Genomic DNA, 21644 nt, shown 5'->3' with positions numbered 1-21644 from the left:
ACTTTAAATTTATCCATTGGCCATTTTCAATAGACTATCCCTCAGTCAACTTCAGCATAAAAAGCAATGATTTTTTTTCCTATTAAATTCCTTTAATGTGGTACATTGTATTTTTAGCATCTCCTGATTCAGAGAAAAATATGATTAATAAATATAAACTTGTAGAGTTGTTTTATCAGGAGTTATGAAGCAAATCCTTTTTCTGCCAAAAGAATTTGAAGTTTCAGTTTTAAACTATCTTTAATGTAAAGATAGTTGAGAGAGCTCATTAAATTTTACATAATATTTAATTAATAAGTTGAGGGAGCTCATTAAACTTCACATAATACTTAATTAATGACTTTATATATAATCCTCATACTCACATGTATATGTATGAATAGTATATATATATATATACAATATATGAGTATATATTATATATATATATTAAGAGTACATATATACATACATATACTCCATGTGTAGTGTCTTTGACATTTAATGTTGAAGCGCGTGGAAAGGCAGTGCCAGCAGACAGAAACACTTACCAAGAACATGAGGAGAAGCCTCGTCTTCTTGGATTAACACATGTCTAGCCCCAGGGGGTATATCAAACATCTTAAGGTACCCTAGCATGTGCAGTGAAGGTCGGAGGAAGCAGAGGAAACAAAAGCAACACTGTGGTTAGTTCAGCACTGCATCCTTAACCTGCTCCTGCACGCAGAAGAGGGCATCCATAAACGGGAAGGAGCATCTCGGAAATGTGCTCCACAGCTGGCAGACATCTCGCATGAGGAAAATTCATAGGTTATGCTGACCTATGAATTGCATCAATAATTCAGGCAAACGGCCTTGCTTTCCTGAGTCGCCCTGTGTGGTTCTAGTTTTGATAACTGCCTTTTAAAGTGGGGTTGAATTTTCATAGAAGTTGTTAGGTAGTGAGCTCGAAATATGCCTTATGCCTATATATTGTTATGAAAGGCATATATATATATATATGTGTGTATGTGTATGTGTATGTGTATGTGTATGTGTATGTATATGTATATTGGAATGTTTTAAGATATAGACACCCACTTGAAAAATACTTTAAAAAGGAAGACTGGACACAAGGTGTTTCTCGTGCCCTGCTTTTATAAATGCTTCAATCATCCTCTAAACTAGGAAATATAAATTAATAGCCCTAAATTGACTATTGGAACTTAATATTATCATAAGCCCTATAATTATGTTAAAAAAAGCTTACAATCCTGTCCATAACTATAAATCAACAATAGAACAAATTGAGAGGCAGAGATGCTATATCTCATGTTCAATAAAAATAAATGAGTCAGATCCAAACGAGGCGATACCCGCCTATAATCCAGCAGTTTTGAAGCTGAGGCATGATGATCTTGAGTTTGAAATCTTCTGTTTAGGAAGATGCTATCTCTAATAAAAATAAATATAGGAAATTATGAAATCTAAACTTTAGTATATTATGGAGTACCTAGTTCATATAATCCAGGACACATGTAAAAAGAAATCCAGATAGAAATTTATAATTGCTTATAGAATCGGAAAAAAGTTTGTCATTTGTATATGTATAGTGAAAATTCATCTATAGGTGGACTTACCCAACTCGTATATATAATAAGTATTAGGATCCAAAGTGAATGTAGCAGTCACCTAGGTTCAGGGTTTTCAGCGCCCTCACCTGAGGTACAGCCCAACACAGGAGCTGTACTGTTTGCCTGAGTGTGCATTGGTTAAAAGCAACAAGCTTAGATGCCACAGAGCGCACATCAGTGTGCAGTCATTTATGGAAGCCCGTCTTTCTGCAGTGTGTCACAACTTACCCAGGACATTTTTAGTTTCTCTTGTTTCAGCAAGAGAAATATTACGAGCTCCTTTGGGTAAAACGAACGCGCCTCTCGTCTTCCCTTAAATAGAATGTCGTTAATTAGTGGAGGTTTCATGTTTATCAAAGTCTTGCTGTTTCATTGACTACCCCGTAAGCCATAATAGATTAAGATATAAACATGTTCTGAAACTCTAAAAGTGTTCAAGTCAAAACGCATTTACAGAAGTTAGCGAGGGCTGATAAACTGTTAATAGTCAATGAAAGTAAGACTGAGCATAAATGCAGAGTGATGGAGATGATTTGAAGTTGGATACTTGCAGATTTCATTTTCCAGAAACGTGAGTTCCTTATGGCACCTCTTGCTTAAATGTTTGCCTGTTGGAAAAGGTTAATTAGTCTATTGCATGACTCTGACGACATTCACGAAAAGAAATGGAGGCTAGGTTATCTCTGGCTACTTTGAATCTGAGTGACTCAGGGGGCATGCCACATGTTCTTTTGACCTTGATTCTTGCTTTGCATGATTTTTTGAGGTAGTCTGAAAAACAGTATCATGTCTTTATATCATACAAGATATGGAAAGAATTATCACAGTAAAAGAAGAGGTTTCCTTATGTTAATTCATCCTGAAAAGAAAACCAACTATTCTACCCCCCCCCATAGAAAAATAAATGTGGCTTCATTAAAGCAAGCATATTTCTCCCTTTCATTGGAATGCAAAGAAAATTACAGCCAATGCTAACAAAAGTGTAATATCTGAGCTTCAGTAATATTAAATAATTAAAAACTGTAATATCTGTTTGCTTTGTTAAAATAATGCAAACATCCAGCCAGAAGTGGCAGTATTTGTTTCTAAATAAATTTCAAAGTAAAAACCATGGTAATTCATCCATGAAGGAATAGCAAAAACATTGAGGGTCAGGGACCATATTTGAAAAATGGCTACCTAGCTCTTTCATCTAAAACACATCCCAGAGTAAACTTGATATTAAAATTCCCCAAAGTCAGGTAGCCAGGGTATAATATGTACAAAAGGGGCCAACGTGGATTGTTCCATTCAGATGAAGAGTAACATATCATTTTTATGCATTCCTCTATAATCACTTAAAGTAAACCAATCGTTTAAATGATTTGCTTATTTACTTTATGTGTGTGGGTGTTTTGCCTCCGTGTATGTCTGTGTACCACCTGCGTGCCTGGTACCTGCAGAGGTGAGAGGAGGGCATTGGGGCCCCTGAGACTGGAGTTACACATGAGCCACCACGTGGGTGCTGGGCACACAGCCTGTGTCCTCTGGAAGATCAGCCACTGCTATCAACCTCTGAAGCAATCCCCAGCCCCAACCCAAAGTTCCTTGTGTTTGCTCATCCCATCAGACACTATGTTGATAATGTCAAAGGATAGTCAAGAGAATCTTTGTGACAACATCATGTCATAGTTACCTTTAGCTGCTAAATTTCATGAAACATTTTCCCAATACGCCCTCATAGCCAAATAGATGACTACTTGTTATACCTACTTGTTATACCATATAAATGTTTGTATGCAAACACTGTGGAAATTCTTACATAATTTATGCAACTACAAATATTTTTTACCTATTACCTATTGCATGAGGAGCTTTCTAGCCCATCTTTGGGATCCTTGAGGTGTATAAAACTTCATGTTCATGGTTGTGAGGGGCACAATACATCATACACATGAGCAACCATATTTCAGGTGATTATTTGATTATATCTCTTAATATATCTTCATTTTGTTTAAAATAAACTGTTAAAGATTATGTTTTAAGAATGCTAACTCCCCATAAATATGCCAAGAAGATAAAGTTGCCCACTTTTAAATTAAAATAAGTGAAAATGATATGTGTTCAAAGTTATATTTAAACTTTATAACATTTTATATTTCCAGACAATATATTATATGCCACATAGATTCAAAATTAACCTTTAGTCCCATTCACATTTGATTAAAATCAAAATAACATATAACACAGATTTTTGTTTTCCCCCAAGCACTAAAACTACTATAATATCCCTTATATTAATCTAGTAGTTATTTTCCTTAGGAATGCTATAAAATATGAATTCAAAGTCTGTTTTTTTTTACTAATTTTTAATTATACTACTTTAAAAAATATGTTAATTTCTATGATGCATGGTGAAAAAAGTCCCCAAATTCTAAGAGATGTCTCAAAATGACAAACCGCAGAAAAGGGTCTCAATTCAAGAGAACACTCATCTTACCAAGTTTCCTGGGTGTCCTGGTAAATGTCCCCTTCACAGTTCGGCAGTGGGAATTGTCCCCTCCACAGACCCCACACTTATCCTCAACTTTGTTGGAGCCGATTTCTTTATCGCAGCCCACTTTCTGTGAAGAAATGTTAAACACGGCTAATTTTAATGTGCCACATACCAAACTACATCCCACGGGATGAGGACCCTTTATTGGTGCTGGCGCACAGCCAGCAAGCTAGCGTAGGACTTTCACTATTGTCACGATTTCTCAGACCCCAGGTTTTTTAAAGAACTAGTGTGAAATTGAATGACACAATGAACCACAGTCTTGTCAAGGAAGACAAATGCCTTTTCCTTAAGGAAGTTATCTTCCCAGGATGATATTCTCAAGATGGTTGTCCTCCTCAGCCAGCAAGACTTATGAGCAAAGGAGTGGGTTGGTCCTGGGTAGGAAATGACAAAGCAAGAGCACGGTGCGTGGTCCATGTTACCCACATGTTCATGAAGGCATTTGGCAAGCTGTAAAATGGCGTTAGCTTTTAAAGGCAAGTCGGGGTGTGAAATAAAGTTCCCCCCAAAATATAAGAGACTCTCACAAAACCCCAAAGGAACAAAGTTAAAATGCATTTTAGAGGTGGAAAAGGTTCAAATAATTATGAAACTTTACATTCACAGAGAGGAGGGTTAGAGATCAATATTTATACCCAGCCAAAAGCCAGAAGAAGGCGGATGCCCTGGGAAGGGTAGTGAATGCTCAGCATGGGCGAGGCCCCAAAGAGCAGGTGAGGTGACATTTTCACAGTAGGCAATGATTGGAAGCTTTCTGGACTCGCAAGGACTTAAGTAAATGTGATACATGGCAGATGATTGTACTTACAAGTTTGATATGGAAATGGTCAGGGGACACACATTTAGTACTAAATACTGAAGGGGTTAAAAATGACACATTTGACTATAATCATTCATATCTATTCTTGAGCATTTTATGTTCAAAAGTAGCGAGAGTCAGGGCTTAGTTAACATGGGAAGCCATGTATGTGTGGGCTGACAGGTGTCAGCAAACAGGCATGTGCTTATAGGTGGGTTCTTATAGATGTGGGCTGACAGGTGGGTGCTTTCAGGTGTGGACTTACAGCTGTTTAATCTCAGCACTGCAAAGGCTGAGGCAGGAGGAAGGATCACAATAAGTTTGGAACCAGCCTGGGCTATAGATTGAGATGCTATCTCAAAACAAGAAAACTAAACAAAAAGCTGCCATGATTAGATCATGAGGCTTCCCCCTTCATGAAGGAATTTTTAACGTTCTTTCTCAGAGATGGGATAGTTACCAAGAAAGCAGGGTGTGTCCTAAGAGTAAGTACCTCTTCCTATCTTCAGTTCCTAGTCTTTCTTCCCTTTCTACCTTCTAGCATGGACGGTGCCATTTAGATTTTCCTGAACCAGAACCATCAGCCAAAGCACCTAAACTCATTTAGCATGAGCTCTTTTCTTTTCTTTTTTTATAAACATTTATTTATGTATTATATGTAAATACACTGTAGCTGTCTTCAGACACGCCAGAAGAGGGTATCAAATTTTATTATGGATGGCTGTGAGCCACCATGTGGTTGCTGGAATTTGAACTCAGGACCTTCGGAAGAGCAGTCAGTGCTCTTTTTTTTTTTTTTTAATTCGGTATATTTTTTATTTACATTTCAAATGATTTCCCCTTTCCTAGCCCCCCCACTCCCAGAAAGTCCTGTAAGCCCCCTTCTCTCCCCCTGTCCTCCCACCCACCCCTTCCCACTTCCCCATTCTGGTTTTGCTGAATAAGCAGTCAGTGCTCTTAACTACTGAGCCATCTTCTGTTGTAGCAACACGACAGCATGCTGCAGTTTTGCTAAGTGACAGGAAATGGGTGTTTGCAACACTGTTCCAGGTAAGATGGATGCTTACAGTAACAGCTACACACAAACAAGGAAACAATGTGCATTATAGAAAGACTAAATGAGACAAAGCCTTTTCATTGCCTACATTTTTGGGCCCGACATAGAATTCAGCATTTAAGTTTAGAACCATTTGGAAGATATGGTAAAAAGAAAGGTGTTTCTGTATTAATATTTTAAGCAAACCTAGAATCAGATTTTTATTAAAATAATATTCAAATGAAAATGTAACACACATACATGTATTGAAGGATCCTAAATATAGTTATTTTGATAATGGGGGGATCAATGCCTCTCTCAGACACCAAATAAGCTCGAGGATGCTGGGAATTCTGGGAGATACTGTGGGATGCTGGGAGGTGTTGGAGGATGTTGGAGGATGCTGGTGGGTGCTGGGGGGATGCTGGGAGGTGTTGGAGGGTGCTGGTGGGTGCTGGGGGGATGCTGAGAGGTGTTAGAGGATGCTGGTGGGTGCTGGGGGGATGCTGGGAGGTGTTGGAAGATGCTGGTGGGTGCTGGGGGATGCTAGGAGATGTTGGAGGGTGCTGGAGGGATGCTGGGAGGTGTTGGGGGGTGCTGGGAGGTGTTGGGGGATGCTGGGAGGTGTTGGAGGGTGCTGGGAGGTGTTGGAGGATTCTGGGAGATGTTGGAGGATGCTGGTGGGTGCTGGTGGGTGCTGGGAGGTGCTGGGGGGATGCTGGGAGGTGTTGGAGGGTGCTGGTGGGTGCTGGGGATGCTGGGAGGTGTTGGAGGGTGCTGGGGGGATGCTGGGAGGTGTTGGTGGGTGCTGGGGGATGCTGGGGGATGCTGGTGGGTGCTGGGGGGATGCTGGGAGGTGTTAGAGGATGCTGAGGGATTCTGGGGAATGCTGGGAGGTGTTGGAGGATGCTGAGGGATTCTGGGGGATGCTGGGAGGTGTTAGAGGATGCTGAGGGATTCTGGGGGATGCTGGGAGGTGTTGGAGGATGCTGAGGGATTCTGGGGGATGCTGGGAGGTGTTGGGGGATGCTGGTGGGTGCTGGGGGGATACTGGGAGGTGTTGGAGGATGCTGAGGGATTCTGGGGAATGCTGGGAGGTGTTGGAGGATGCTGAGGGATTCTGGGGAATGCTGGGAGGTGTTGGAGGATGCTGAGGGATTCTGGGGGATGCTGGGAGGTGTTGGAGGATGCTGGTGGGTGCTGGGGGGATGCTGGGAGGTGTTGGAGGATGCTGGTGGGTGCTGGGGGGATACTGGGAGGTGTTGGAGGATGCTGAGGGATTCTGGGGGATGCTGGGAGGTGTTGGAGGATGCTGGTGGGTGCTGGGGGGATGCTGGGAGGTGTTGGAGGATGCTGAGGGATTCTGAGGGATGCTGTTGAATGCTGGGCGGTGCTGTGGGATGCTGTGGAGGCCGCGATTTGAACTCACCACACACTCTCCTCGCACACATATGCTGTATGGATCTTTGTAAGAGCAGCGCGTCCCGTCGTGCACCAGTTGTTTCATGTAAGCAACGTCCCCAGTTTCTTTGGACTGACAGTAAAGATGGCATCTTTTCTTGGCTGTATAAGAGGCAGGCTTAAATTAATAATTTTTACAAAATAGGACATTTGACCAGCACGGTTTACTTTAAGATATAACATTTCAATATGGGTTCCTGAAAAGCCAATGAGAGAGACATCAGATGACAACAATAGGGAGAGGATGGAAAGTTCAGATAGGCCGCTATGCATATTTGTATCGACGTGAATGATTGATATGTCATCTAAGGTAGACCATTGGTGGGATAATAAGGGATTTTTAACTTGCTAGGGACATCAGTTGTATATAGACTGAGACTACCCCAGGCAGGTTATGCTGGCAAAATCCTGATGTCACCTACATTAGCTTTTTAGTAAGCTTTGACTCAAAGCCAATTTCACTTTAGCAACATTCTAAACACTGACTCCTTAGTCTTTGGTCTCACCCTGTCATGCAAGTGATATTTGTGCCCTTTGTAGCATCTGCATAATTGATCCGTTTACATTGACTCAGTTCACCAAAGTAAATTAGAAAATAACGCATTTATTCTAAAGTGTTCAAATTTGACCTATTCGTGTTTGCGTCTCCTTTAAAAGAGCACTAGGTTGAATTCCATGGTATATACAGGCTGATCAGCCACATGGAGATAAGAGAAGAGATTTCACTCTGAGCCCACCTAGCCCAGAATTTAATTGGAAGAAGGCAAGCACTAGAAGAAAATTTCCAGTTCTTTTAATAACTAGCTTAGACAAGACTATGAAGTCTTTACTACATGGGCATCTTGTTTTTCCCTTTCTGTTTTCATCCTGACTTGGCTCTCAATGGGCTCTTTTGCCTGTGCTATGACTATTTCTTAGTTGAAGACTTAATGACATTTCCCATGGGGGTGGCAACAGGGATATCTGCCAGATATCATGTCTGTCACAATACCTACCTCTCGGTAGAAAGGCACTCTTCAGCCTGATTCTTGGGAACCTGGAATGCCTGGCCTCTGTAAGGACCCGGCTTCTTATGTTACCACACGGGCAGGACTCAAGAGTGCAAGGGCTTGGTGTCAGCAAGGCTTAAACACTAAGTGACCATCCACACAGCAGGCAAAAGAATGGTGTGCACTCACAGTCCGGATGTTCATGCGGCAGCCAGTGGTGTTTGGTATTCTGGTAGTCAAAGTGTGAGTTACGCTGCTGGCACTGCTGGGCCCTGAAGTCTTCAAAGCGCTTTTGGCATTCTTCTGTATTACAGAGCTGGTACTCAAAATTAACACCAGGGCAGTCCTGCCCACCATTGATGGGCCTAGAGAAAAGACAGCGTTTCAAAGGCTGCCTGGCGTCAGCCCAGTGGCTCAGGCCCACAGAAGCAGTGCTGCTGGGCAGAGAGCCAGGTGTCTGAGCCGCCAGCACAGGCTGAGTGCTGCCGCACTCCCAGTGTCTGGGGTCTCTCCAAATGGACCCTTGTCTTGCGCTGAAGGGTAAAGATCCCCACATGCAACCTCACGTAGTTTTCAAATGGTTTGTTCTATTCGTGAAAGATGAAAATCGTGCACGTGAACTCAAGAAAATGATCATTTCTGACCATGTATAAAACATGCAGGTGCAACTCAGACACTGAGCACATAATCCCATGTCTCTACTTCCTCCTCTGTCAAATGCAAAACCGGAATGATTTTCCCAACCAGGGAATGGTAAGGACTTGATGGCATGCCATTTTGAAAGCACTTAGAATAGATTGTGGCTTGTGGTGAACTAACTCTTGCTCCTTAGCTTTGGAATGTTACTGTTACTTCTAATGCTGCTTGTGAAGACATTGAACAGCCATCAGCATCTTTATACAAGTCGTACTCAGAGCCATTGTTCTGCCAGCGCAGAGAAAGGGCTGCTTGCAGGTTCGACCCCAGCCCGACAAGTTAGCCTATTAAACCCGGATCATTCCACCCCCTTTTCTAGGCTTGCACGAATTTTGTCTGGTTGAGTAGATGGATGTCTTTTCTTCTTAGAGTCCCTGCCAGACTGTCCTCTGTCCCCCTGCCTCCATCTTTCTGTACTTCTACCGAAGCACTGACCAGACCTTCACTCAGCTTTGGTACTTCTGCCCAAAGCCTCTCTGCGTCTTCGTGGACACTCACAGCTTACAGAGCATACACTACCTACTCTCTCTGGCCAATTCCCTAATAGTTCCATATGTCAGTTCTTCAAAAAAAAAAAAAAAAAAACTCTTTATTTGCACATCTCTTGCTCACCACTGCCTACTCTCCACTGTTCTGGCTGTAAGCAGTACTTTCCATATCTTCTGTTTCTCGAGGGAGAAGAAAGAAAACACTAGCAACAACAATGACTCACTGTCTGGTGTATCAGAAAGAAACAGGAATTACAGGGTCATACTCACGTGGGATTATTGCATTGGCGTGTTCTAAAACGAACACCAGTTCCACATGTCCGGGAACAGGAGCCAAATTTGGTCCATGACCCCCAGTTGCCATCTTGCTTTTGCTGGTTAGCATTCTTCCACATGCAGTGTCCTTTATAGCACCACTTAGGGAAATGAAAGAAGGTAATTATGAGTCGTTAAAGGCATTATTCAGGAAACGTTTATTGGAAGGTCTTCAACCCTTACTCTCCCTCAGGTTAAATACAGATTTAAAGTATTCATAGGCATTTGCATCACAAAGGTATCCTATCAAAAAGATAACTAAGATCCATCATTTTGAAAATAAAATTAAAAAGCTAAATTTGGAGCTGGTTGAGAGTGCTCACTGCTCTCTAGCAGAGGACTTGGGTCCTGTTCCCATCATCCACGTCGGGCAGCTCACAACCATCTGTAATTCCAAGTCTAGGGGATCAGATGCCCTTTACTGGCCTCTGTGGGCACCAGACAGACACTAGGCACACACACACACACACACACACACACACACACACACACACACACACACACACATGTTATGTACAGGCACATTCTTAGACATCACTAAAAATAAAGCTTTTTATAAATGGAAGATAACATTTACTCAGGTAAGTTTTGAAATAGCACATCACAAATGAGTGTCCAGCCAGCCCAGCAGATACCATTCTTGGCTTCACTTCTCATTGCTTCTGTCAGTAGGGGTTTAAATGTTAATATGCCCCCTTTAAAACAATGACATGCAAATATGCCTCAACTTCAAAAATAAATAAGTTGGTTAAGACTATATTTGGCTTTCAAGGCACCTTTAGTTTCATAGAATATTAAATTATGAATCTGAGAAATAGATGGGTTAGATTATGTTATTTACCTTTTAGATAAGTAAACTCAATGTATTCAAAAATTCATGGATCGTTTAGAGGCCACATGAGTGTATGAAGAAAGAGGGGTTAACACAGCCACAGTGCTACTTGTAAGATTCCTTGATAATGCCCAGAACTGGGCAGATACATACTCAGAGGGAAAAGACTGTTCTCTTTCCAAAAATTTCAAATGCCTTTTTATACTCTACAGGCAAACAAGTTTAAAAAGAAAAAAACTTTATACTAGGACATAATTATATATAGAGGAGTTAGATATTAAAATTGATTATAATGCAACTTTTTAATAAGCTAAAAATGATTCTATACTGATAATTGCTCTTATATTTAGTTGAAGGTATATTTATTAACTCTTCCCAAATCAAGACACTATATATATAATGTAGTTGCCACAGTGTCTGACGGAATACAAGTGCTTGTAATAGCAGGTTTTTATTAGTATGCATATTTTATATAAGAACAGTTCATGTATGTTTGAAATCAAACTTTTAGAAAGGTAAAAGTTACATTAATCTTTTCTGTCAGCACTTGGTCCTATCTACAATGTATTATTTCTAGACTAGTCAAGGCTCTTCTACTTGCATTCTTAGCATGCCTTCGTTTGGGGCTCTTTGCCCTTAAGAGAAGCACACCTTGGCATCCAGCCAGTTTCTAAGCATTCAGTCGCAACTACACACTCTGAGATTTAAAACCTTTGGGCATCTTTCCCCGAGGAGTGAGGCCAAATCTTCTGTATAAATTCACATGCCTTTATTTCTGGGCAGCTTTCGCAAGGGAGGCCATGCCAGCAAGTAAATCAGACCCCAGTAGCAGGGGCCAGAGATCTGCTGTCCCCGCTGCCTTTCCTCTTGGCTACAGAGAGCCAAATGGTCTGGTCCCCCAGGCCCAAAAGCATCTAATGTCTGGGCCTGTGAAAGTGACCTTATTAAGTAAAAGATTCTTTGTAAACACGATCCAGTTAAAGATTTTAAGTTCAAAAGATGATCCCGAGGTATCTAGGCAGGCTCAAACCATCAAGAAAAGATTCAGAAAGGGGACAGAGGGAATATACTGCACTGTCAGAGGTCAGAAGGGTGTGGCCAGGATGCAGGAGGAAGGTAGCCAGCAACTGGGAGAGGAGAGCAACCAATGACTTTACAGTCTTGGAGGGAGCATATAGACTTTACCTCTGCATAACTGATTCTTGCCCTCAGGAGCTATCACAGAACAAGCTTCTAGGGTTTTACACCATCAAATGTGTGGAAATTTATGGCAGCTGCCATGGAAGCTAGAACACTATTTCAGTGACTTACTATACAGAGCCCGCAGGTACTACATAAGGCTTATGTAAGTATTATAAAGCCAGCAGTGATCATCATTGACTAGACTTTAAAAGGTTCCCCCACAGCACTCAGTGGAGCTTAGCCAGCAGACACACCCACCTTCCCAGCAGCACACTCAGTTCCATCGAGTGGGGGTCCCTTCTTTGTCTTACAGAAGTATGGGTTATCAGGATGGCTGCACCACAGCTGTTTGCAGGGGTCAAAGGTTCGGAACTGGAAGAAAAGGAAGCAAACGATGGGTGACCTTTCAGACAGTGTGGTCTTTGCCAACCGTATTTTATACATGTCTTCTTCATGTCATAGCATTTGGTGGTGGGGGGAGGGGGGAGTGGTTTAACTTCAGGTTGATAACCAAAGTGGTAACATGTCAAGAAATAAGCACTGACATTAGGGCTCCAAGTCTGCATGCTCTGGTCTGAAGCAGCACTGACACATGTAAGAAGCCTGTATTAACTACAGGCTTCTTACATTAACTACATCATCCCATTTTATCCCCACATAAACTGTAAGAGATAGATACCATCACCACCCCCAGTTTAGATCCAAGAAAACTAAGCCTGAGATGTCACAGGTTGCACCCGAGTTCGTGGATTTAGTGTCAGACCTGACATACTCTGTCTGACATCCATTACCATAGTGTATGTACTATGTATGTACACTATACAAGTATAGTTTGTATACACTATACATTAGTGTATACAAACACTAATATATGTATGTTGTACCGAAAAGTAGCAACATAAACTAAAACTGCACAAAATAGAGCTTCATTTTATAGTCTAGGCTGGTCCTGCATAAGGAAATAGCTGAGTGAAACCTGGCTTCAAACTCATCATCCTCCTGCCTCATGCTCCCAAGTGCTGTGATTCTAGGCACACACCCACGCACTTTCCACAGTAGTCCATTGGAGTTTCTTCTAATATATCACTGTAATCGTTTTCTAGAGCCACACACATATAGAATACTGGTGTGCACGCTACAGAGAATCACAGTCTATCTCTGAAGGTAAGAGAAGCTGGGGTGACATCAGGACACAGTGTCTTGAGCTGGAGAGCCTCGGGCCCTCAATGAGGAGCTAGCTAGTGTCTGACCCAGTGTGAGCAAGTGGCCTGGGAAGCTCTGCAGTCTTGCCTTTTTCACCCTAAAGATGAAAGCTTTGAAATCTTTCTGCCACCACTTCTGCAATATGTGTATCAATACACACAGAGACACACACACACACATTCACATGCACATAAACACTAATGTATGTATCTGTAACAACATCCATAATTTTAAAAGCTATGAACTTGAAAAAGAGTAAGGAGAGGTATTTTGGAGGAGGCAATGGTGGAAAGATACTGTAATCTTGAAAAGATAAAATAATTATAAACTAAAAGTCTTTGATCTATCTCCTTTCTTATCTTTCATGAGGATGAATTCGAACTATGTACCCAAAGCATCTACTTTAGCTCCATCAACATAGCAAATGCAAGGTAACCATAGATATTCTCACACTTGTACCAGTGAGTTTGTAAAGCCCACCCAACGGGAACGACACAGACAGATTTCAAGAGACGATGTCCACATTGACTGTGGGTCACATACCGCAGTACACATTTTGTAGCCAACACCAAAATCAAAACGGCATTGCTCATCCATGGAATAATTAATTCCAGGGAGTTCTGGGAGTTTGGGCCAGTCGTGTTCAAAGGGGTCATCAAGGAGACAGTCATAGGAACTGTGGGAGGAAGACAGTAAGTGCATTTAAATTCTCAGTGTTGAAATCAGATCTTAAAGGGAGAAGGCTCTCAGCTCAAATTCTCCAGGGTTTGTTCAGCACATAGGGCAGGTTCCCAGAAACATGGTTTTTAAGGATTTGGGTTTTATTTCACCCATCTTTCATTTCTGCATACCTCTGGGATACAATGGTGAGGTAGCAGCGTTACTCATGTCACCAAGTGACCCTATGTGAAGTGTGACAGTCCTGTACCATAGGACTGTGAGGTATAAACAGCATTAAAAGCAGGAACCATAGAAACACCCTGTCTCTATCCTCAGGACAAATCTGACCACCAGCCAGAAGGAATCTACCCCACCCCAAGGAAACCCCATGCCAGATCAAACTACTCTTTAAGTTCTAGGCTCATGGCTTAACCCATTGAATGGCACTGGAGAATCTTTTGGGTCAACACCTCTGAGGTCATGTGTGTAGCCTACACAGCAGGGCATGACATGCAGCGAGGCACATACTGGATGTATCGTTTCAGTTCCTGACCGCTGCATCTGGACCAGTGGTAGCGATGGAAAGCAGCTTGTACCAGTGGCGCCATGACGCTGCCCATGGCGGTCTCGTCACCACACCTGTTACCTTGCCCGTCATGCTCCATGCCCAACCTAGAACACAAAGGAGAGCTCACGGGTAAGAATCGCAACTCCACCGCTTGGAACTTCCCTTTCTCACCACGCATGCTGGGAAACGTATTTTTCTCAGCTCAACATGGCTTCCTTGAAGACACCCTGGATACTGAAATTGAGAGCAGCCGAATGAAATGCATTTCTTATTCTGTAGCCATCAAAGGCACGGGAGGGCTTGGCTAGACAGAGTTACTCACTGAGTTTCAGTGCGTGACCCTTCACTGTTTTAAGCCTCTCACACTTGGCAAAGGATGAGAATGCATACTGGCATTTGCTTTTGCTCAAAGTGCAAACAACGGTAGAGAAGCTGCCAGAAGTGACTTACACATGGCCAGTTTCATGGGCTACTACAAAGGCAGACGAGAAACCATCTTCGTGATTCAGGGTGCAACTTCTCACTGGGTGACACATGCCTGTGACGGGAGCATATCCTGCACATAAGGACAAACACTTTTATTTTCACATACACGCACACACACACACACACACACACACACACACACACACACACACACACATATATATATATATATATATATATATATATATATATATATATATATATATACATACATACATACTCATTATAATTAGTACTGGATCTTTGCCTAAAAACAAAAGAAGAAGCAGTGTTCCTTGTAGACAGGGGCAAAATTACTTCTCTGTTACCAGTAAGCCACATTCTCTTGGGAAAGCAAGAAGGAACTTCCTGGGTTACCATGCTGTTACTATCTTAGCTTATCTTTCTATTTTACTAAATGGCCCTTCATATGTTGGTTCTAATGGAAGGAGCCAGAAATCCCACCAACGCGGAAAAGAAAACCATCAGTCTTTCTGTGCACTCTCCGTCAGAGTTTATTAGATAAATGTAACCTGACTTTGGAAGGAAGATTGTTGGTAGGAGCAACTCTCGTTCTGAACAGTTTAGTGGAAATCACACTGCGTGATGTTACGGCCTCCCTTCCATACCTCAAATGGATAGCCATTATTTTAAAGGCAAGTATAATTTACTTCGGTGCTTAAGTGGCATTTAGCATTGTGGATTCTGCAAAAAGTCACTGAAGAAACAGAGGGGGGAAAACGTATGCTTGGCCTGGTGGGTGGTGGAAAGTGGTTTGGACATGTGAGCGTTTGCACAGAGAATCTTGGGGTTTCGCTTGAAAACCCAGGCTCTTATTTTTTTTTTTGTCTGCACAGTACTAGTAATACCTTGCATTCCAGCAGGCCCAAAGTCTTGCCTGGTTAAGAAAATTGCATGATCATGGTGTTCAGCGTGGTTCGGATCGGGTTTTTGTTGTTGGCAAGCCCAGCGGCACACGTTCTCCAGGCTCCTGGACGGGTTTCCCCTTTCGATGAGACTGATGGACTAGAGGGAGGATGTGATAGACACTCAGCTTGTGATTTGGATTCTGGGATGATATTTCAATGATGATTCAAAAATACTATTTTGGGGATCAACTTTAATTTAGGAATTCTAAAAACCCATAAGAGACCTTGTGAGGAGGCCATGAGCCGCCTGTGGGAAAAGCCACAGACGCATGCATAGCAGTGTTGGAAGTCAAGATTCACTTGGTACTGATAACCATTTGGAGGAGAATTTTTAGAAGTTTAAAATATTTCCCGGTTGTATTCAAATTTTAGGTTTTACACATTAAAGACAAATACTGGGGAAAGATACTTGCATGTGACTTTTTCTAGAGATATGAAAGTCAAAGGTCTTAGTTAAGATTTTTGTGTATTCTTTTGGTCCATAAATAATCTGTATGAAGGAAGAAAATAAGTTCTTTCAAGATTGGGCCAAACTGGTCAAACTTTATAGTGTATGGGAAACAGTCAAATAACATTAGCTTCACACAGGGGTTGGGGGGGTGGGGGCAGGGAGATAGACTTTTAACCTCATGATAAATGACAGGGTTTGGTCTCTTATCTGGTAACTTTAGTGGACATATATGTACATATGTGTGCATGTATGTATGTATATACATGCACACATGCATGCACACACATACACACATTGCAGCCTGGAGTTAACAAGTTGAAGGGTAAAGGGTTGAGGGTAAAACAGCCCATCCCTAAAAAACACAGGGTTTTTCATTTCCAAAATCTTTCTAACAGAAAGAGAAATTAAACTTGGAATCCCAAATGAGTTCCTAATTGGCTAAAAGACCCAGAGGTTTGTTAAATTTCAGCAAATGCTACTATCAGTGTTTACATTTTTAATAAACTTAGCTCGGTCTGTTATATGCTAATCATACAGTTTGCCAAACAAATGAGCATCGGAAGGCTGTTAAGACTTCCAGCTGTAGTTAACTTGTTCCTTCCTAACAGCACCGAGTACATCAGGCTTTTGAAAGGAGGTTTAGGTCAGGGACAGCCTATCTGTAGATGAGGACCTGTTGTTAGTAGATGCATAAAGAAACAAACTCACAGAGACTATGGTTTTCCAAATGCACAAGTTCACGAGTGTCTCCTCTCCAGGAAGATTCGTGATGGGAGACATTCATTATTGTATACATGAACATGGGCAAGGGAGTCAGGCTTCTCAAAGGGAGTTAATTATGCCCAAGGACAGGACCACATCTAATATTAACATATATCATTTTTCATTATATGGCAAGGATAGCTATTATATGCATTTTGATTCAGCTTTCTGTTTTCAAAAGGATTGAAACTATTTTTAACTGAAAAAAAATATCCAGGGTGCTTTACTTTTAAATATATACATTTAAATACTGTTTTAAATAAAACAAAAGATGTTTCTGTTTTCTTCATGAACGTATTCCAAGTACTTTGAGAATAACTACCATAAAAATGGGCATTTCCCATAGATACAGTGAATTCATATACAGGTCACAAACCTCACGCTAATAGGCTAAGAACATTTTCTTTTTTCTTAATAGCATCTGTCCATGTTCACTTACTTATTCAGTCACACCTGAAGCCCTGATAACTGGAGCTAGGATGTAGCTCAGTTCATAGTGTTTGTCTAGAGTGCAAGAGATTCTTTGTTAAATCTCTAGCAGATTATACATTGGGCATGCTAGTACATGCTTATAAGCCCAACGTTTAGGAGGCAGAGTTAGGAGGATCAGGAGTTGAAGGTCATCTTGACCTCACAGGGAATCTTAGTCCAATATGAACTATATGAGACCTGCCTCTAACAAAAAGTTGCTCATTTAACACTCTGTTTATTCTGGAAGATTTTCCTCCCCAGCTTTATAACCATTGAAAGTAGTTTTGCCACCCAATCTTTTACTGGCTAATCTAGTCTTAATGTTTACTGGCTAATCTAGACTTAATGTTTACAGTCCACATTAAGGTATTTTACCTTTGCATAACCGAGCATGATCATTCGTACCAGGACCACATTTATATGCACTCCGAGGGACTCATCATGGTAGATTTCATTTACCTGGAGACAAAAGAGACAGTTGCTATAAGAAAGGCAATGCAAAGGATTCCAAGACACATGCAACATTTAAGAGATCAGCCACTTGGGCAGTGGCAGCACACCCCTTTAATCCCAGCACTTGGGAGGTAGAGGCAGGCAGATTTCTGAGTTCGAGGCCAGCCTGGTCTACAGAATGAGTTCTAGGACAGCCAGGGCTACATTGAGAGACCCTGTCTCAAAAAAAAACAAAAAACAAAAACAAAAACAAAACAAAAAAAAACCAAAACAAAACAAGAGATCAGCCACTGGAGAATATCATCCTGAGTGAGGTAACCCAATCACAAAGGAACATTCACTGAAGTGGATATTAGCCTAGAAGCTTAGAATACCCAAGACACAATTCACATATCAAATGATGCCCAAGAAGAAGGAAGAACAAAGTATGGATCCTTGGGTCCTTTGTAGAAAGGGGGAAAATACCCACAGAAGGAGATACAAATACAAAAGTTTGAGCAGAGTCTGAGGGAAAGATTATCCAGAGACTACCCCACCCAGGGATGCATTCTATATACTGTTACAAAACCCAGACACTATTGTGGATGCCTACAAGTGCTATCTGACCAGAGTTGGATATAGCTATCACCTGGGATACAACCCTAGTGCATGACAATACAGAGCAGGGACACTCTCAGCCAGCCATTGAACTGTGCACAGGGTCCCCAATGGGGGACCCTGAACCCAAGGAGCTGAAGGGGTTTGCAGCACCACAGGAGGAACAACAATATGAGTCACCCAGTACTCCCAGAGCTCCCAGGGACAAAACCATCAACCAAAGAGTACACATGGAGTTACCCATGGCTCCAGACACATTGGCAGCAGAGGATGATGTTGTTAGACACTAAAGGGAGGAGAGGCCCTCGGTCCTGGAAAGACTTGATGCCATAGTGTAGAGGAAAACCAGGACAGGGAAGCGGGGGAGGGTTAATTGGGGAAGGGGAGATGGCTTATGGGATTTTCGAGGAGGGGTGGAACCAGGAAAGGGGACAACATTTGAAATGTAAACAAAGAATATACCTAATTTAAAAAAAAGACCATCAGTGAGAGAGAGAGAGAGAGAGAGAGAGAGAGAGAGAGAGAGAGAGAGAGAGAGAGACAGAGACAGAGACAGAGAGACAGAGAGAGAGAGAGAGAGAGAGAGAGAGAGAGAGAGAGAGAGAGAGAGATCAGCCACACCAGTTACAAGTCCTCCAGTCAGATCTGGGAAGCTTATGTTGTTTATAAATTTAGCTTAAACCAGTCTCCAAAACGAAGCAATTTATCTTTTGTTTTGGGGCAACCTTTGGATATGTGAATTACTGAGTTTTTGTAAACTACAGAGAAAAATTAACATAGACATGTTAGAAAGAGATTTATTAAATTGTGTGTGTGTGTGAGTGTGTGTGTCTACACATTTGCACACAAAAGTACATGCACAGGCTCACATTTGTGTACATGCCTACATATAACACGATACTCACATAACACAAATTAAAAAAAATATGACTCTGGTGATTTTCTGTTTCCTGTGAGTGGCCACAAGGCAATGGAAGAAGTCAGACAATAGTAGGTATGCCCACATGACTTGCAAAGGTACTCTCTTAGTTGAGGGATTTCTGTATAGAAGCTCTGGTGATCTATCTGTGAGTCATCTAGCAGATAGCTTTCCCAGCATCCCCCAAGACAGGACAGCTGGGGCAATCCTTCTTTAGAACTACTGTGGCATAAATACTTTTCAGAATATGCATTATTAAAGAGACTGTACAAGTGGTTATCAGAGATGTCAGTTCTGGACTCAACTCTGAAGAGCTCAATTGATTCCCATATCATTATTTCATTTTTAAAGTTAGGCTAAGATTTCTCAGAAATGGTTTTGTATACTTTAATAGTACAGATGTTGGAATTAGAGCAGGAGGACGATGAAGCCTGTAGACCCCGTCAGTGACAAGCTAAACCACACAGTGCGTTCTTGGCAGACAGGAATCTAAAGCACACTGTAATTATATCTTCTGATTAAGCTACTGTAAAGTGAGTGCAACTCACTCTGTCCAACTTGGCAAATGCTTGCAGGAATGACAAAGGCAGCATTACCTGGCTAGATTCCAGTTATGAGTTATTCCCCAGAACAAGGGCTCAAACTTCTAACAGAAACTAAGAGAGAGATGAAAACTAACCACAATTTCGCTTGAGACCCAGGAGGTTTGAATGGTGGCAGGCTTAGCAAATCTAAAAGCTTCAGAGAAGAGAATAAAGCCAGAAAATTCAGAACATTCAATCATCACAGAATGAGACTCATGCATCAGGGTACTCTGGCTTGCCACGTTAGACTTGCCACACCTACCAAGAGACAGGCCAAGACATCTCTAGCTAGATGGTTCAAGATTCTAGCATGACTAGCATGAAAAGATTTCAACATTATATACCTTAAATTGATGGATGGTATACTATGTATTCAGATTGTACACAGCATTTACAAAGCTACCAAAGATAGATGTGAAAGGTCAGTTTAAGGTAGAAAATACTAAAAAAAGTAAAGTATATTCTAACAAGAAATGCTTAATGAACCCTTTAAGTAGCAAATGCATATATATGTGTGTGTATATATTAACTATATACATAATTTTTATATATACACACACATACACACACACACACACACATTAATTATAAAGATCCAGCTTGGTAGCTATAGAAGATAAGCTAGCTTTAAAAAGAAAAATCTCTTTGATAAACCCTTGCATTGCCCAGGAATATAGGCAGGTGACACATGGTCAGCTCATTAAAGGCTAACAGATACCCAAAGTATTGAACTCACTGTGTACAGACATATAAGGGAGCTGGTCAACAATACAATGGGATTTCAAAAAACATAAAAGAGACCGAGGAGCCCAGAAAATGTGTCCTATACAGAATGACCTGGGAGATGCAGTGATTAAAGACACCAGACATTACATCACTCAGATCACAGTGCTTCAAAATCCCTCCATGCCGAGCAACTTGAGGATAGCAAGGGACAACATAAGGTGAGTAGCTGGTGATGCTACTGGGGTGGGGTCCTAGCTTGCACTGCTACCAGGGGCCACGTCTGGGTTTGTGACCCTGCAGCAGCAAGGATATGTTACCACCCAAGGCAAGGATGGCATCCCTGGCTTAGGCTGCTGCCCTAGGGACATGCTGATGTCTGAAAGCTGTGCAGAACTGTCCCCAGCCTTCACCTGGGCATCATGGGAAGGCTGGCCCTAGGAGCATGACAGCAAGAGAGCAAATGAACCTCCCTTCCCTCAATTCCAGGGGTTTCAGGTAAGCCAGCCCCAAGGATATAAGATATGAGCATTGGCGAGCTGGCCCTATCTCTTGTCTCCCCTGCAGGGGTGTGGATGAGGGAGAGATATCCTCCTTCTGCCTCTCCCTTCACCATCTGCTGTAGGTAGAAGACCTGGCCATGGGATCGTGAGAACAGAACTGTCCTTGCCCCTAACCAGCTAAAGCACTTGGCAGACTAAGTCCTGCCCCCTGCCTGAGTAGCACAGTAGAGCTGACTCTGACAGTGAGGGTTCGGGCAAGCTAGAATGAGGATGAGAGCATGAAGAGCCGGCCCCACCACTCGTCTACTATAGTATGGTAACATGGGTGAGAGAATCATGTCCCCCATCTCACCCCTTGCCATCTACAGTAGGCAGAAGAGCTGGCTCTGGAGACATCAGAGTGGGAGAGCTGGCCCTGCCCCTCATC

General features: G+C 42.0%; 1 protein-coding gene across 1 annotated transcript in view; it reads right to left on the bottom strand.

The window, feature by feature from the left end:
• Nucleotides 1-21644, bottom strand: part of Adamts3 (ADAM metallopeptidase with thrombospondin type 1 motif 3) — a 218505-nt gene that overhangs the window by 21136 nt on the left and 175725 nt on the right. The window contains exons 6-16 of the mRNA XM_052198959.1: nucleotides 17814-17897; nucleotides 15695-15851; nucleotides 14811-14916; nucleotides 14321-14464; nucleotides 13676-13808; nucleotides 12188-12301; nucleotides 9871-10016; nucleotides 8606-8781; nucleotides 7396-7529; nucleotides 4072-4195; nucleotides 531-611 (exon numbers count right to left, since the gene is read on the bottom strand). Of these exons, the coding sequence (XP_052054919.1) occupies nucleotides 531-611; nucleotides 4072-4195; nucleotides 7396-7529; nucleotides 8606-8781; nucleotides 9871-10016; nucleotides 12188-12301; nucleotides 13676-13808; nucleotides 14321-14464; nucleotides 14811-14916; nucleotides 15695-15851; nucleotides 17814-17897 (1399 nt within the window). The remainder of the gene's footprint in view (nucleotides 1-530; nucleotides 612-4071; nucleotides 4196-7395; nucleotides 7530-8605; nucleotides 8782-9870; nucleotides 10017-12187; nucleotides 12302-13675; nucleotides 13809-14320; nucleotides 14465-14810; nucleotides 14917-15694; nucleotides 15852-17813; nucleotides 17898-21644) is intronic.

Source organism: Apodemus sylvaticus, chromosome 11, assembly GCF_947179515.1.
Source record: "Apodemus sylvaticus chromosome 11, mApoSyl1.1, whole genome shotgun sequence".
NCBI lineage: Eukaryota > Metazoa > Chordata > Mammalia > Rodentia > Muridae > Apodemus > Apodemus sylvaticus.
The sequence above is the reverse complement of the archived record's forward strand: the minus strand, read 5'-3'. Positions and strand labels throughout refer to the sequence as shown.